Source organism: Manacus candei, unplaced genomic scaffold (assembly GCF_025592945.1).
Source record: "Manacus candei isolate 608988 ecotype Guabito, Panama unplaced genomic scaffold, ASM2559294v1 h1tg000016l, whole genome shotgun sequence".
In the NCBI taxonomy this organism is placed as follows: domain Eukaryota; kingdom Metazoa; phylum Chordata; class Aves; order Passeriformes; family Pipridae; genus Manacus; species Manacus candei.
Window position 1 is genome coordinate 7377705 of NW_026138064.1, and position 18798 is coordinate 7396502.

The 18798-nt window shown below is 37.0% G+C and overlaps 1 protein-coding gene across 8 annotated transcripts in view; it reads left to right on the forward strand.

Moving 5' to 3' along the window:
• APC (APC regulator of WNT signaling pathway) overlaps nt 1–18798 on the forward strand; it is a 99390-nt gene that overhangs the window by 34323 nt on the left and 46269 nt on the right. For all 8 annotated transcript variants that reach the window (XM_051782551.1, XM_051782557.1, XM_051782554.1 and 5 more), the window contains exon 2: nt 2829–2981. In XM_051782551.1, coding sequence (XP_051638511.1) covers nt 2847–2981 — 135 coding nt within the window. In that variant the 5' untranslated portion in view covers nt 2829–2846. The remainder of the gene's footprint in view (nt 1–2828; nt 2982–18798) is intronic.

The window sequence follows — 18798 nt, forward strand, 5'->3', positions numbered from 1 at the left end:
TCATGGGAGCAAGTTTTGATGGTACTTCTTGTGCCAAAGTCAATAACAAAACATTTAAAAATGCCTGTCACAGTGTAGTTTTTGGGGGAGCTTCACTGACAGCAGTTTGACTTTCAGCACTGCCCTGTGTCATCTTGATGTCTTTGATCTACTCCTTACCCGTGTACAGTTTTTCTGCTCATCTCCATTGTAACTGTGACAGTGTCACTTATTTCTCATTTGGGCATTAGTTTAGCAAAAAATACCCAGCTTGTGGTAATCAGCTAACTCATTTCTTTTTTTATCTAAAAACCCACAAAGTTTGACATTTGAATAAATCAGGAAGTGACTCCTAGTCTGAGGCAGGATGCTGTCTGTTAGTGATGATGCCCTACTTTCATGTTATGAGAATAAAGGAAGCTTAGACACTTAGGTCAGGAGACAGAAAAGCCAAACCAAATCTCCCCTTCAGGATCCTTACTCATTTAGCTTAAATACACATAAGCTTACTTTGCATATAAAATACCAGAGCTATGCAATTGCTGTCTTTCTACTGTAGCTCCTCCCTTAATCTACCTTCTCCATTTTCTTCGTGTGTATACATCCTGTTAATGTGGCAAGTTGTTTTAAATCTCAAATCAGGTAGTGAGAATTCCTGAATGTGGATGGCAAATGGAAAAAATGGATATTTTTTTTACATTACCTGTCCTTTCATACTAATATGAATTACAATAATGGGAGAAGAAGATACTCCATCTAGAAACAGAATGGGTTTGATTCTGTAAATGAAATGTAAATGAATAAATGTGTGATTTCCTTCAGTAAAAAACCAACACATTCTATCAATATTACAATACAGTACTACTTTGTGACAACTAACGCAGAAAAGTTTCCATGCATTCAGAAATGACATCTGTCTACGTTTCCTTGGGCTTGTACAGAATTGTCCAGGCAGTGTGTTCTGAAATGAGAACTACAGCTATTAGTTTTCTTAATAATAATGGAAACTCTTGCTTATTAAGTAAAAAATACATGAAATGTAAGAGAAGCAGTCTGCCCTTATGGATTTTTTGGTGTTTGGTTTGGTTTTTTTACAACTCTTCCTGACAGGCTTCCACCTTTTAGGTGAAACAACCTTATGGTAAAATCCCAGAATTCAACTAAAAGAGTAATTGTTTCAGATTGCCTTTATCTCTCTAAAAATGAGGTCTCCACTAAAGCATGACTGAATTTTGAAAAATAAATTTGTTACGGATTTATTTTTTTTTTCATTCTTGGAAATCACAAGTCCATGAGTGGCAGGCATCTTCCTTCTCCTTTCTTTGATGGTGCCAGGTGCTTAGGGCATGAAGACTTGCTTCTTGGACAGGAAATAAACTAGTCATATCAAATGCAGTATAGCTTTTGTTATTGTTCCTGCATTCAGTGGTATACATTCTTCTTTCCATTTCAGTGAGTTTAAATTTAGAAAGACTAAACACAATTTTCAAACTTTGTATTGAGGATCTAGAGCCTTTTTGACTATTTTTACCTGCTTTTTAGCAGGCTGGATAAGTCGATTGAGTTTCATCTGGAAGAGCAAAGTTGATTGGGTAGGGACTTACACAGGCAACAGGGTCAAAGGCTTAGTGAGAGGCTACAGAGAAAATGCTAAATAAGAGCTTTTAATTGTTTCATCTTTTCCAAAATACTGCAGTAATGATGAAAGGGAGTGTTGCCTCTTAAGTTTTTTATTTTTTTTTCTCCTGAGTTACAGGCCATTTACTTAGGAAATCACTGCAATGACATTGGAAGGGTAACTTGTGTCCTAGGCTTCCTTTTATTCTCTTGAATGGTTGATGAATAAGAAATTGATATTATTAGCTGTTAAGAGCTACAAACATTATTAGCCATGTTTTAGTTAAGTTACATTGTTAGAAGAACAACTGTGATGGCTTGTGGTTTGGGAAGTGGGAAACAATTTGAAGTTTATAATTTAAATAAGAGTATTTGTTTCTTTCTCCTTTGTATTGCTTGAGTAATTGTGATGGTGCTTTGCAACTGTATTACAGTATTACCCAAAATAGTATGGGGATATATTTCTATCTCCCATACTATTTTGGGTAATATATGTTTTATTTTATATATATATATATATATTTACATATATAAATATTTGATATCAAGAATAACCTTTTATCTTTAAATTCTACTGTACCATATGACCACTTCTTGTGTAGAAATTTTGTTCTAATCTTGTGCCTTTGAGGATATTTTTACAAAATATCTATATATTTACTCTACTTGAGGTAGTGGGTTTTTTTCTGTTAAAATTGCCTAATATTTATCACTTGCCTTTTATACAGCATCCTCTTCAGTTTTGCGTGCTATTCCTAGGAATCTTGAACATCTGCGACTATCATTCGCTTCATAAAATGAGTAGGCAGTCAGCATCTTTTAGTTATGTTTGATGGTGCTTGTTGTCTATCCAAAAATTACTATATATGATCTATTATCTGCAGTTTCTCCATGTTGATGCTGAAGTGCAAGTACTAAGGATGCTTTTGCATGATGCAATAATTTTCTTTCCTGTATTCTGGCTTCCCCTAATAACCAGTGCAATTGATAATTAACTTCTTTCATTTGCTTAATCATGTGTATCAGATGGAAGCACACTGGAAAAAAGTCTTGAACTGGCATTAGTTCTAGGCCTTAGTACTTTGATGTAATCAATTTAAATTAAATATTTAGAAAGTTGTGTGGTAAAGCACAGAGAGAGGTAATTTTATGGTTAGATACATTTGAGCAATGTTGTGGGGTTTTTTTCCCTAAAATGTTTAAATTTTCTATTTTCTCTTTACCTTTTTAAGGGCTGAGGGCAGCCCAGGATGGCCGCAGCTTCCTATGATCAATTGTTAAAGCAAGTTGAGGCATTAAAGATGGAGAACTCCAACCTTCGGCAGGAGCTAGAGGATAACTCAAATCACCTGACAAAACTGGAAACCGAGGCATCCAATATGAAGGTATTGCCAGCTCTGTGGCTGTGGTGCATTGGGATTTCTGTTACTGCCTTTTGTGTCACATACTGGGAGTTGCCCAACAACTTTTGTGTGCATTTCGATTCCCATAGAAGTTCCTTTTCTACACTATATAAGGGAAAACTATCAAATCTACGTTATTATTATTATTGTTGTTGTTGTTGTTATTTTCAAAACCACTTTCTAGAAGACAGCTTCCAGATTTCATAGCTTCTTTTCTTGTGCGTTGTGATAAGCCTGACCACTTTAGCACAGCTGAACTTCCCAGCAGGAAGTCCAGAGCACTGACATAGATTGACAAAGCAAGTATTGTTCATCCCTTGAAACCATGGGTAAGACTGGAGGTTTTCTGTGCTTTCAGGTAAGTCTGGAGGTTTTGGGGTGTACTACGATTACAATATTTAACATCTCAAAAGGAAAAGTTCCTTATTTTGATAAAACCACAAGTCCTTCAGCCTCTCCCGAAGCCTAAATTAATACTTCATAATTTCACCTACTTCCATCCCTCTGGTGTTTATTGCCAAGGTGTGGGCCTTCAGAGCCACCTATCCAAGAGCAAACACTAGGCTCAACTGGAATTTAGGTGGATTTTAACCCACAGGAAGATACATACAAAGCTGCATCTGTGGGATCCATGGCACTAAACAAGGCAGAATTTCACAAGTGTTATAGCTGCATTGGTGTAGTGCTCTTCCTAAGCTCACAAATCCTGCTGCTTTTTGCTAACAGCCAGCAAAACCAGTCTGCTTTTGGTACCTCAGTTAAAAAGGCCTGGAAATTGTTGTTATTTCTGTACATACTCCTGTACAGGGTAGGCATATTCTAAATATTAAACAGTATTTTTTTTCTCAGTCTCCTTGCTTTCTGGTCTTCATATTACAGACTTACTGCTCCTTTACAACTAATCTGTATTTTTTTAAAATATGATAACTTGATTAATATAGCAATTAAAAATAGTTAAACTGACCTTTCTTCTCCTCCAGATTGTGGCTCATATATTCACTGTAAGAGGAAAAATTCTCCTGTGTTATGAAACACTGTCACTAGTTACAACACTTGAAAAAAAGCACAATTTTTTCAGATATATTTAATCCTTGCATTGCGGTGTGAAATGAAAATAACTTTGCTACTCAAATTGAAAGGAAATTATAGTCCTTTACACCACCTACTTAAAACAGTTGTTGGGATTAGCAGATGTGAAAAAAATGTTTGTTTGCTGAGTTACATATCTGAAAACTAGTCCTGTCATTTATACTGTTTTTCTTAAAATGATATTACAACCAATTTGTCAGTAACTCCCCTACCCTGCCTGTCATTGCAGTCTAAAATAAGGAAGAACAGGGCAGGGGATATTCCTGATAGTTTTGAAAAAGAGGAGTGAAAATGTCTCTTTTCCCTTCTTTGTCCACATACAGCTGCTTTGGTTGTTTGTTGTTTGTTTGGGTTTTTTTAAGTTTTTCTGCAGATAATTAAATTTCCACTGATGTAGAGACAGTCCAGCTGTATAAGCTGGTCTCCAGGGCATTCATTTGGGATGTGGAATGACTTTATGTTCTTACTTTAAATCTGTCAGATCACCAAACAGAAACTGACTCTATCACACTCCACAGAGAAGTGCTTTTGAGCATATTCAAAGTAGAGGTCACATTTTGTTCTGTCCTGAAGTTCCTTTCTAGATCTAAGGAATTTACCCCAAAAAACTTCTGACCCAAATATCAAACACAGTATGTTTCTTTTCACTTTGGGGGATGGGTGGAGAGAAGACTGTGCAGATTAATTTGTTTTGTTTTGTTTTGTTTTGTTTTTTTAAATCTGTGTTCGTTTGAGAAATCCATGTTATATTAAGAAATCTTAATCAACTACGTTCCTCAGGAATATTTGCTCCTCCACCTGAACCGAGAAGTTGTTTCTTTCTCTTGTTTGTTTCAGATGAGTTTGGAAGGGTCACGACATAGCTTTGACTTGAACCTGAAGGATACTGTGGGAATGATCTTGGGGTCTGATTGGAGTCTGTGGGTGAAGTTTGATGGGGTTCGTTGCAGGATTTTCTTAAGTCAGGAGATAATTTTAGTTTTGCAAGCTTTTGGAGAAAGTATGTGGTGGCTTTGTATTACTGAAAGAAACTGCATTGTTTATGTGGCTCCAGTGCTATAATTAGGGATAATTACAAGCAAAGTCATTAGAAGAGCCAGAGCACTCAAGATTGAAAGCCCTTTGGGTACCATATATGCAGTTAAAAATCTTTCGAAAAAAATGATCCTTTGGGAGCATGTAAGTGTCACAGAGCCCTTGCAACCCCTCCCACCAAGTAAAAGCCCATATATTAGTGGGAGAAGGGGAGCAAGAATGGGGAAGACAAAGTGTGGTTCTGTGGCAAACATCACTGGTTTTGCAGCATGACTTGTCATCCATGGCCCAGTACAGGGGCATCTCACAGTGACTCCTTGGGCTGCTACTTTGTCTCCTCATTTCCTTGTATTATTTAATCAGCTGTGAAAGGCAGTAGTTAGGAAGGGCATTTTAAAGACAATATTGTATATTTAAAGAATTTGATTTTGGAAGTAGTAGTGTTAAAATGTTGTGTAAATGTGCCCCATCTTTACAATCCCTTCATTTCAGAATTGTGAGGCAATCATACACGTATTAAAAGCTTAACATGAACTCATCTTGCACATGTATTTGTTATAAACTGCTAATGACCTATATAAGGACAATGTCTGAATGCTTCATGTTTAAAGCTAAATCTCTTGTTTAAAAGTGAAAATTCCATTTGCTAACGAGAAAACAACATGATGGGTAAACAAAGAGAAATGTGATAATGCGGAGTGCCAAAATGATTAGTAAAACAATCTCCACTTTGTTTTTTAATTTCTGTTGTCCTAGGGATTAACTGTTCAAACAAAAGAAATCCCTCAGAGTATTATGACTAACTTAGGAAATTCAGTTGTTATTATGGGCTTATTGTCGGATGAAATATAGCAGTTTGGTATGATAAAATGTTCTCTCTAAATCAACAAATATGCTGTTTCATGGTTGATGAAATAACAGTGTTGGCTAGTAAGCGGAGAAAAATGGTGTCAGTGTCTAGATGTAGGAGTAACTGCATAAACACAGACTATGGACAAATTTAGAAAAATATGTAAAATTAATGAAGAGACAAAAAGCAGTCCAGTGTCAGCTCTGCTACTCTGTGCATGTGTTTACATGTCTCCCACATTTGTAGGAGATTTTTGTGAGACTTTCCTGCCTGATTCTTGTCAAAGACAAGTACTTTTCTCTTAAGGATGACATATACATATTTTTCTAATGTCATAGCTACTGGATATCATCATTTTTCCCTGTATAAAATCTGGAGGGAAATAGGTATATTTAACTTCTAGAACTCAAGTAGTAGTAAAGGAGCTTGATTTTCATACTTACTGAGTGCTTGGATTTTACAGTAAATGAGCAATGCATGATATTTTGTGTAAGAAAGCCATTTGTCGTATATGTGATGTTCTGTGAGCAAAATGTCTCTTTTACTTTTATGTAGTACACTTAAAATTTTATTCTACATATGATTTTTCAGTTTGTTTAATTCTTCATTTCATTCTTCTGAATGTCTGCTGAGGAATTCTGTCTTTAGGAATGAGTAACTGCTTTTATCAGATGTCTCCTCTATTAGCTAAGCAGGTGACCACATTTTCTTTTAAATTGCCAAACCTCATTTTATGGTCATTCTATTATGCTTAGCTTCCATTTCTTGGTATTTAACCTCGAAAACCCACTTTGTTCTGATCAGCTGCCTCTGATCATCAGTGTTTATTGACCCTCACTGTAAAGCACAGAAGGTGCTGGGAGATATTTTTGTAACTGGCACAAGAGTTTTTATTTCAGTCTATTGTGGTAAGCCGTGTGTTTGCAGATTGGAATTTGAAGCCCAACATATTCACAGAGACCTCTGATATATACAGCCTAACATTTTGTCAGGTGCTATGTACATAATGTAGTGTGCATCTCTCTATATGTGAGGTTCCTCATGTAGGTGGTAGATAAATACATTTAACAGATACCCATATTTTTAATCCCATCTTCAGAAATATTAACAACATAAATTATACATTTTACTGGGGATACTTACTCTGTCAGATAATGTCATTTTTCCATCTCAGTGGAATGGGAGAGTGTTTTCGCTTCATTTTGCCTTTTCCTTTTGTCTTATTGTCCTCAGATAAAAGATAATTGGTTGGCATCACACAGTGAAATGTTTCACCAAGGCATACATAGAAAAAAACAATAGAAAAATTATGTTAAGCTGCATTCAGTAGAGCATTCAGTACACATAAGAGAAGTGCTTATGTTGAGATTTGATCTGGAATTGCAGTTAGTGAATAGGCTGCACATAACTACAGTAGAATAACCAAACTACAGTGCAACTTGACATGTTTTTATTTGAATCTTGAATTTAGTGTGATACACATTTCTTTCTGCATCCTGCTACACATTAGAGTTATTAGCATTACTTCCAGAACTGTCCCTGGAGATCTGATTTCTGAGTTATCTGGTATTTTGTTATTTGTGCTGAGAGGTCGTCAGATAGAACATAGTGGATTATAGTTCCTTCATGAACCAAAACCAGTTTTGTGATATCTCCACAGTTATTGGTCATACAGAACTGTACAATGCTGAGAACGTCTCAGTGGCTCTGTCTTATGTTTTAAGTGTCAATAATAAAACTTAGAGAACAAAGGGATGAAACAGATGGAAGTGAAATGTCAGAAATAAATTATATTCACCCAAGCTGAGTATGAAATTGCTGAACTGTCAATTGTAAGGTGTGACCTGTTCTACCTTCTCTTCAACAATTGGGAAGATTAAGGTATTACCCCTTTGGCTTTAAAGAAAGCTGATTACAGCCTAAGAAAGAGAAGAAATCATTTACTTGAATGACAGTGAGATCTTGATACTTAAAATTGTAATCTTGCAAATTATTTCCCTTCTGTCAAAAGTCATCGGGTTTTCAACCAGTTGTCAGACAATCAAAATTTTTTGCTTAAAATGACCTCGTCATGCAAGTTATGGAAGATGGCAAATGTGATACTGCTTTTTAAGAAAAAAAAAATTTAGAAAAAACTGCTGGTCTATAGACTTGCAAACTTGAGTTTGTAATGGGCATATCAGAAACCACAGTAAAAAACAGACCACTAGTGGGTAAAGATCTAACTTTTCTTTCTTATGGAGAAGTGCAGCTCTCAAATATGAGTTCTTTGGAGGAATCATTGAGTAGGAGGTAAGCAGTATTGGCACTGATGACTCTGCTTGTTTTTCTAAAATGAGTTTAGTAGTGTCCCTCATCAAAGACTCTTGGAGAACTTAAGTTGATTTAGGAAGGTTCTTTGATGATTATCCTAATTAAAAGTAGAAAATGAAGTGCAGAATAAATAGTCATGATTTGGTTTTTTTAGTTTTTGTTGGGGTTTCTTTGTTTGTTGTTTGTTTTACCTTATTAAACCAGTAATATCATAGTGACATTTCTGCTACTACCTGTATTTCTTTCCAACATATTCATAAGTTGTGTGGGGAAAAAGTGAGATAGAGAAGTCTGACTGATGATTTTCATGGTGGTAAAAATAAACACAAGAGTGTGAAGCGCTGGGGAAGAATCTTGTGGTATCGAGTGACTGAATACATGGCAAATAAAATTCTGTGTTCCAAAGCATAGTGGAGTCATGACTTTTAGAAAACAGCCTTAACTTTATGTATGCCATGAGGGGATGTGAATTAACATGGCTACAAGATAGAAAGAGGTCTTAGGGATACTCTAAACATCTGAAAAATATAGTTTTTTTTAATGTGTTGCCAGGTTAGTGCTTAGTTTGGATCCAAAAGGTTGCTCAGATACTGGGAATTTCTGAGCATAAATAAGGAAACAAAAAAGCTATGACTGTGTCACAGTGGACACATGCTGCATCCAGAAGATGAGTATCAAGTCCTGTTCTGATGAACCTCTCCTCAGGAAGGATCTAGTGTAATTCATATAGATTCAAAAAAAAATTAAGTGATCTGAAAATCTTCCTTAAGTGGCATGCGTGAGTAAAAATGGGACTTTTCAGGTGTAGAGAGATTAAAAACAGAGAGGAACAGGATGGGAAAAAGGTTGTTGAGCTCTAAAAGATAATAAATATGTTGAGGAAAATTAACAGGGAATTACTGGTTTTCCTGAATACCAGATCTAAGAGACATCAAACAAAGTGAGATAGCCAGTGGAAAACAAACAAAACAAGGCTTGTTCCATATCATGTTTTTGCTGTGGGAGGTAGGACCGCTGGAGACATGGTTTCAGGAAGTCTGCAAGTCAAGGCCAGAGGGAAGCTGGTAAGAGGACATACAAAAGAAATGAAGAGTTAGGTTTTGTTTGTGTATCCTCTCTAGGTTTCTGCTGTTGGAAGGGGAGATGTTGGTTTGGAAAGATGTTTGGTCTGTCTCAGTGTCAAGGATAGCATTTGCTCTTGATTCTGTTCTTGTTTCTATTCTTGGTTCTTGCCTAGTGTGCAAGTCTGATGAGAAGCAGCTGAGGGAGCTTGGAGTGTTTAGCCTGGAGAAAAGGAAGCTCAGGGGAGATCTTATCTCTGTACAGCTACCTGGAAGGAGGTTGTGATGATTTTGGGGTAGGTCCCTTCTCCCAAATAATAAGCCACAGGATAAGAGGAAATAGGCTCATGTTGCACCAGCAGAGGTTTATTTTGGATGTTAGGGAAAATGTCTTCACCAAAGGAGTTGTCATGCGCAGTAACAGGCTGCTCAGGGCAGTGATGGAGTCACCATCCCTGGAGGTATTTGAAGATATACAGATGTGGCACTTGTGTTAGTGGTGGACCTGGCAGTGCTGGGTTAACGGCTGACCTTAAAGATTTTCCCCAACCTAAATGATTCAGAGATTCTATGGTCATGCTGTGGTGTCATTACTGTGCTGCTATGAGGTTATGTGGATACATTACCACTTTTACTGCATCCTTCTGGCGTTTATTTCACATCATTCTGTGCATGCCTGGCTTACAGCTTTTTGGAGAGGACTCCTGTTTACCTGGATACAAGCTATAGTGAAAAAAAAATTCTTTTTTTGCTTCCTACTGGCAGCAGTTGAACATAAATTTTCCCTCCTTAATTAGACAGTGTGTCACCAAGTGATGAGAAACTTCCAGCATGCTCTTCCTTTGCTCATTGCCATGCAAGTAGTGCAGCTGAGAAAGTGGTGAAGTGTGTTGAATCTGCCCTTCTCCTGGCATTGTTTCCAGGCAGCTTCCAGCCAACTTCATTTTGTCTGACTGATTTTTTTTTAGCATTCTGGCTGATGCATCCAAAGTTAAGAGGTTGAGGGTTTTTTTAACACTTTTGTACTCCTAGCTCTTAGGAGTTGTTTTTGTGGTACATTGGGCTCTGCTGACTTAACAGAGCTTGGTTTTTTGTCTAAACTTCCAGTATTTTTAAAGCATATACTGATACATAAACTGTCTGATACACAGTAGATGCTTTGTCTTGATTTCTCTGATACTTCACTGAATTTTGTTGGTCCCAGCTTTTGGGTAGCATTAAACAGGAACACAAATTACAGACAACAATAAAGGGAAATGTAGAAATATCTAGAAGAGCAGCTCAAGATGCTCAAATGAGGAGTTTGTGTAATACGTTTCCTGCTTTTGAGAAGGAAACTATGTGAGGAAACCAATTAATCAAAAGCATAAATTAAAAAAAATTCTTTGCAGTTTCTTGTTTGTATATGTTGCAATTAATTTGACCACCAGATCTGTTCTTTGCTTGTAGCCCTAACAAACTTTGTGTTTGAGATAAACTACCAAAAAAACATAATTTACACAATCGAATTTATCTTGACTCTTTTTCGGTTTTAGATTAAAAAAAAAAGCACACCAAAGAGAGACTTAAAATACATTTTATTTGAGTTTGCACATTAAAACCTCAAGGAAATGCCAGGTTTAAGGTAGATAATGCTGTCCTGATTTTACCTGCTGGTCTGTACATCCTATAATGCATTTTTACCTAATCTAAAAAAAAAAATCCTTCCAAAGTCAGCATGATCAATGCTCTTAGTATGGATGAAAATATATGCTTGTGTAACAGTGTTATTTTTTAGTTTACTTCTGCAAAGGAAGTTTTTTAACAGATGTTTTCAGGTATATAGGGATGTGTATTATGTCAAGTATTACTCTTGAAAGTTACTTCTTGGCAGAAATTGAGTCTGCAGAAAAAATGGAAATTTTTTCCCCAGAAAATACTTTTTTTTTTTTCCTCCCACAGTCTTAAAACTAAACTAGAACTCTGTCCTCCTCTGTCAGTTGGATTTCTTAGCCAAACTATGCCTCTTTGAATGACTCTGGTCTCATTATGAGTGGGTCACATCCATTCTGCAAATTGCATGACTGCAGTCCCGAGTCAGAAACACTGTCTGGAGATGGCCAAGCTGGCAGGAAAGAATTCAGTGAGAACTGTAAGATACACACCTCACATGGCACTGGCCAGAAGCTGCTCAAAATCCAGTTATATTCAGTACAACCTACCAAAATATTTTGATTCAGTAATAATTTATATTTTGCTTTCAGTGTAACTGAATTATGTTTCGTATTCTGAAATATTATTCTGAATTTTTATTCTCAAATGTAATAATACAGATGTTAAAAAATTGCTATGTCAGCTGTGTTTGTTGTGCATAGTAATGAATTAGCTAGCTGTAGAAATTTAACATTTTAGCTGTTTAAGAAGGGATTACATAAAAAACATAAGAGTAGCACAGTATCTGACTCTTTGAAAGTCAGGTCCCCTTCCAAAGGTGTTGACCATATAGGCATTTGCACAGTAGATGTGTACATACACCCCTGCTCTCAGGTGGAGCCTCTTTTAGCTTTGTATTTATCCGGTTCTTCACAACAACTGTGATAAAAATGGACAGAATGTGGTAATACCTTGTTTTGTTCTTTGAGTAGCCATACTGGCTTTCTAATTTTTTCATGTTTGCGTTATTTAACCCCCTTATGAACAGACTTGCTGTACATGATAATTGCGAGTGAAATGAGCTGCATGTAGTCTCACACACAAGGGATGTTCATCTGGAAAATTAACTCTTGAGGCAGAGCTGCTGTCTTCTTGCTGTTAATATTAACAATGACTATTTTGAGGCTAAACTAATGAAAATGTAATTTTTCATTTTTTTTTTTCAGCAAACACATTGTTTGGCGAACAACTAGGGAGAAAAGGCATTGATTCAGCAGTAGCAATCCTTGCCTGTATAAATATTTGTGGAATACGTGCTAAATTCTCAGCTTCTGTACCTTATGCTGTGCGAATTCATCCAGTGCTTTCCTTCTAGTACGTGCTTGGTTTCCATTTATTTCAACACATCCTTTCCCAACATGTATGCACTTGAACTTTTGAAGTCTTGCAAGGGAAAATAGTAATCATGGTTAGCATAGGAAACATTATATAGGTTTTTTATTTATTTTTTATCTCCCTAATGCAAGCCTGCATCTTTCTTCTCTGATTATTTCACTTGCTTGCAGTTGGATTTTGCACATGCTGAATGTTTTTTCTGCTACCCCATGTAGTCCAGTCTTTCAGGAGGCAAGAGGTAATGTCATTAAAGGCACATAAAGGAATCTATCATATCAGGATAGTGACTCAGAGAGGAAGCATATTGATAATATGGGAAATTCTGGGAATCTAGGAAATAATTCTCTTCAGTACGCAGTCAGACATCTTCATAAGTTCACGTGAACCAAAAATATGGTTATGAAAGTCATTTTGCATCCTATAAAACAGACATCTAAAATATCCATGAATTTATTTAAGCTACAAAGAAGCAGCAGTGGCATTATGTTGTGGGATTTTTGTGTCTTTTATGATTTTACAATAAATAATATTTTTAGCCTGATCTTTGCAACTCTAAAGATTCTACCAGAATCCAAATTGGTTGGAAAATTCAAGATTTTTAATTTTTTTTTTTTAATTTATTTTAGAATTTAGGTGAAATTGAGCTGGTGGTATATATAGTTAATGCCATTACTTCAGATGGCCCTTTTTGTGCAATAAAATCAGATAACTTAAGCTGACCTGACAGTGTGCTTGCACGAAAGACTTAGTACTGTCTTCTGTGTGTACAGCAAGTGACAGCTCCTGAGCATGGTGGCACCGAGTGAATATTTTTCTTTCAGAAAATGACATTGTTTTAAATTAAAATGAACAACATCATTTCACATAACAAATGCTCTCCTCTTTCTACAAGGCTGAAAGTTGAGTTTGGTGCAGTGTTTCACCTCAGTCAGCAGTGCTGTCATCATTGCTTTTATTGTTTGGGTCTGGTTACAAGGTTGAGCAACCAGAGCCCCAATTAGAGAGGTTCCCACCAAGCTTGATTAATTATAGCAGTGTAATTCACGAAAATGTAGAGGAGTAAAGGGCTTCTTCCAAACACTCCCTTGTTTCCTATGAATGTTGTACCACTGATAGAATTAAGGCACTGTTAAGTTCATATAGTGATGAAGGGTCATGTGAGACCTTGAACTTAAGTTCAAGGCATAGAAAAATACTATTCTAGAGTCTCTCCCCTGCACTGTTCTCACATCTAATGATTTTGTGGAATTTGAGTGATGGATATGCTTTTAGTATGTGCTAGCTTTTTTCTGCCCTTTTAAACAAATAATAATTGAAACAATCTGGCGTTCAACCCCATTGAGGGTCAAAAAACACTTTCAGGTTAGGAATTCTATATTAAGTTTCCAGTATATCAGGTTAAAAATATTAGTACCAATGCTGTCAGAAATATTCTCGTTTTAAATTGTGGCTGATTTGGTTAAAAATAATAGTTCCTAGTCTGTATGCATATATCTGTCCTGTTGAGTGCTAAGATAGTTGTTAAGTTACTGTCTGAAATTGTAAACCAAACATAACTGATTTGTCTGAATTGTCATCAGAATGTCTTTTTTCAGATACCATAATTTGAAATGTTCCTAAATATTAATATTTTTACTTAAAGTTCTCAAAAATTGAAGAGACCTTAAAGCTTAACTCCTTAGGATTTTAAATCTGCCCTTGTTACTGTTGTTCCTCTGTGATTCCTTTCTTTATAAACAGCCCTCAAGTCATTTTATTTACAGCTCTTACCACTTCGCAGGGTGCGTATACTGTTGGTCAAAGTGCTTTTCTTCTCAGTAGTTGTACAGTTGCATGCTGGTGGATCTGATCTTTTTTATTTAATTATCCGTAAAGTAATTTTAAGGTCAGGACTATATCCACAAAGTCCAAAAAAAAAAAACAAAACCACCGACTAGAGAAACAAAAAATTGTCGTTTTTTCAGTACTTCACAGTCCAGAGACTGTGAAGACAGAAACCTTTTTAAATGATGATGAGTCATAGGGCCTGCTCCATTTCCAAAAGCATTCTTTTGTAGTTCTGCCACAGGACAAGATAAACTAGGTTATATTATAGTGACCATTAAAATAATTTGACTTGCGGTCTTTAAAAGGAGGAAAACTTGCAGCCTTTCCTTATAGATACATTTGTGTATTCTTTCAGTAGGTCGCTGCTAAGTTAGTAAAGGATTTGCTTAGAATAATGCTGTAAACCACTACAGATATATTTATTGAAAGTTGCATAACTAAACAGAATATTAATTTACCTTCAGTAAAATTGATTCAGCTTTGTTTGTGGAGACTGTTTTACTCTTTAGCAGAAATTATATCAAATATAATACAGAATTGTTGTGGGAAAGTACTGTTTCAAATCACTGTATGCATGTAAACTGTTAGTGCTGAATCCTGGATTATAAATAGTGAATAAATATTTTCATTAGTACAGTAATAGATAACTTGCCATGTTTCCTACAGCTAGGTTATTGCAGAAAAATTCTCCATTCTTTATTCAAGTGAAAATGTGAATTTACCAACGTGTCATTTTAGCACGCTGCCTCATTTTTCACCAGTAGCTGGCCCAGTGGCTGCCACTCTCTCTCTAACCTTTGTCTGCTTTATTTAACTGCCTATTTATATAATTGTCAGATTAGATTTCAAAGTATGTCATGATGGAGTGTGAAGGTGATGTCATAGCCTCATAATGGCACTATAGCAGAGAAATGTAGAAAAATACAAGAAAGAGCACATTGTCTACTAACATGAAAAAAAATACATGTGTTGTTTGGCAAAAAAAATGAGATAATTTAACAAAAAAAAAAAAAAGAAAAAGTTAAAGCCTAAATTAGTGAATTGAAACAGAAAAAACTGAGAAAAGTGATCCAGTATGCTAATGTTGAACTGTTACCAGCATTTAGAGAGAGCAATCCCTTGCTGCCTGGACACCTCAGTTATGTAATTTGGTAGTGCAGGAAAAGTTGATAGCAATTTCACTTAGCTTTTCATATTGGCTCTTGAAGCAGGAAGACTTATTATGTGTGAAAGTATCCTGAACATACTGAAATAGCAGATGTGCCACAGAGGGGTGAGAAAGAGGCTTCTAAGAAGGGAACGGAAGGAGAGCTGGGTTGTTTGAGCTGGGTTTTTACCCTGTACAAGGGTGTTGTTTTCAGAGAAAAGCGATTCATTAGTTATTTATAAATTTATCTGAGTTGACAGATCTTTCACAAGGCTGCAAAACTCTCAAGACCTACTCCATGTATCCACATTGCCCTTTGAGACTTTTAAACTAAGACTGCTGTCTGCAGATTTCATCTGCCCTTACGTCAGATAATGTAGTAGTCCTTTGAAAAACACATTAGTTGTACGTCTGACTTTGCTGACAAGGCAGATGTTATGTATAGAGATGGCTGGGCCATATGGCTAATGAGGATGCCCTTGAGCACAAGCACAGGGAAGATGTGTTTCCAAGAGCAGAGATTTTATCACCCCAGGCTTGATCCTAAAGGCGAAGCTGGCATTAACAGGTAGTGCAGTAAGAGCAGATCTGTAGATAATTGTATTAAGGATCCAGCATGCATATACTGTATGTATTTTAGAGGATTTTGGTTTTGAACTGTCTTCAGCCTAGTCCCATGGAGTGAGTGCCCATTTGCATTCTTGAGTGGAACTGCTGGCTTGGTTTGATCTGAAAGGAATTCAGTTCATGCTCAGAGATACCCTACAGTGCGAACCAAACTACAGCTGGTGGGGCAAATGGGAGTCTGGGGGACACACTGTACCAAACTAAAACATGAATGTGGACACACACCTTGCCTTCATCAGTTGGGCAACACGTAAATTGGGAAATTTGGCCTCAATTCCACTGCAGGATTATTTCCACAAAACAGTGTAAGCGTAATTTGCATGTCTATACTCTGGAATTCTTCATAAAGTTCCTGCATCTAATTCCATGATGGGAGCTGCAGTGACTGAGCTGCTGCCATTTTCTCTGAGTCTAGTGCTTGGAGACTGTTTCCCCAGAACCTTGGCAGTTCTATACTCAAAATTCTTCTAGGTTTTTTTTATTTTTTTTATTTTATTTACTTTTTTTGTTACAAGGAACAACACTTGGAATATAGAAAGCTCAGTCCTGTGCTGCTTAAAGAATATCTTGACTTTTTGTAGATGTCATGTTGTTTCCCTTTAGTTCAGGACATTGGTCGTTAGAGACTGACCGGAGATGACAGTCTCTTTCGGCAGCATCCTGAACGACCAGTCAGCCTTTTTCAAGGAGAGCACTGCTTGCTCCACTCAGAGAGGGGCCTAGAAAAGGTGGCCTAAACAAAGCTCATCTCCACCTTCACCCGGTTGGTTAACCGCAGGCCAACGGGCATCTTCTTCTAATGCAGTCCCACAAAGATAAGAGACAAAGGCATACACCTGCCGCAGAAGCAGCTCTGCAGCTTTTAACATCCTGCTTCACAGACACTGCTGAGCTTTTTGGGCTGGAAGTCAGCTTAAAGAAGACAGAAGTTCTCTATCAACCTGCACCTCAGGAAGTCTTCCATCATCCCCATATCACAATTGGCGAATCAGAGCTCAAATCAGTCCAGCAGTTTAATTACCTAGGTAGCCTCATCTCCTCGGACGGTAAGATTGACGGAGAGATTGACTACAGGTTAGCAAAGGCATGTAGTGCTTTCAGAAAACTCCATAAAAGAGTTTGGCGAAATAAACGCTTGAAGAAAAGTACAAAGATCAGTGTTTACAGAGCCATTGTGCTGTCTACTCTTTTATATGGTTCTGAATCATGAGTCACCACTTGCAACTCTTAGAACGCTTCCATCAACGCTATCTCCGTACAATCCTAAACATCCACTGATCAGATTATGTGGCTAATATGTCTGTTTTAGAACAAGCAGCAGTTACAGGTATTGAAGCCATGTTGCTGAGAACACAGCTGTGTTGGGCAGGGCACGTCTCCAGGATGAAGGACCACCGCCTCCCTAAGATCTTGCTTTATGGTGAACTTGCCACCGGCTGCCGCAAGAGAGGAGCCCCGAGGAGAAGATACAAGGTTGAGATGAAACAACATCTCAGCCTTGGCCATATTGATCACCATAACTGGTCTACTCTGGCCTCCAATCAGGAGGTCTGGAGACACACCATCTGTAACGCTGCTGCTTCTTTTGAGAAAGCACGCAGGATCACCCTTGAGGAGAAAAGACAACACAGAAAGAATCATGTCTTGCAGAGTATGCCACCTAAGGAGTCTTTCTGCTGTGCCTTTTGCAACTGGACTTGTCTATCTTGTTTTGGCCTTTTTAGCCACCAGCATGCCAGTAACAAGTGTGGGTAGAGCCCTCCCCAAATCTTTGTTCGCGAAGTCTAGCCATGATGGTGATGTTGTTTCCCTTGAAAAGAGCTAAACGTATTTAAAAGGTACTTTCTGTACAAGTCGCAAGAACCACTAATACTGGCAGTATGGTATGCTTAAAAGAGCAAAACAGTGATGTGGGCATCTTTTTAAATTGTCTAGAATTCATTATAACGGTTTTCAGATGTATAATCCTGTGAGCACAGTCTATGTATGAAAACTACATAATACCTTTCATTACCCAGAATTGTCTTCATCTACTGACTATTGCTGCTTCTAGAGATATTTTCTGTGTCACAGTAGGAGAAATGATACTTTAAATTCCAGTAAGGGCTTTTTGCCTTGTAGCCAGTGTTTTTAATTTGTTTTTTTGCTATTGATGCATATGCCATTATGATATTGAAAAGGCTTTCACTAACTTTAATCATCTACCTGAATTTAGGCCACTGAGCATTGGGTACCTGGGGCTTACAGGCTCTTCTTAGTGTAGTAGTCATTGTTTACTATGAATCTTTTTGTGCACTAGAACTATGTTCCTTCAGCTGTATAATTCTGTCACATGTAGTTTCAATAGCATGGGACAGTATTCTTGAGTTTGAAGTTTCAGCTTCATGAAGGAGTCCTAAATCTCTTCCTTGTAGGCTTGGTGATGGTGGTAATAGTAGTAGTAACAATATGAAGGAAACCTAAATCTTTTGTTCACAGGCATGACAGTGGTAGCATTTGTAGCAAAAACAAGATGAATCTTTTTGTTGACTTAAAGTGGTGCTAAGGCCTCAAGGAAAGTAAATCCTGGGAATTCTGTTCATGACACTTTTCTGTTAGTTACATACCCAAACTTTATTTTTACAAGACTGACTAATTTCTCTGCTTAATGTTTCTCCATCTGTAAATTTGAGATAACGGGTATTCATTTTGAGGGGAGCATGTTTTAAGTAAGCCAATAGGTTGAACTACCAGATAGGCTGAGTTATGCAGGATATAGTTTACATTATGAGAGTGCTTGGGGAAATTCTGTATAATGTATTTGATGACAATGAAAGTTGTGAC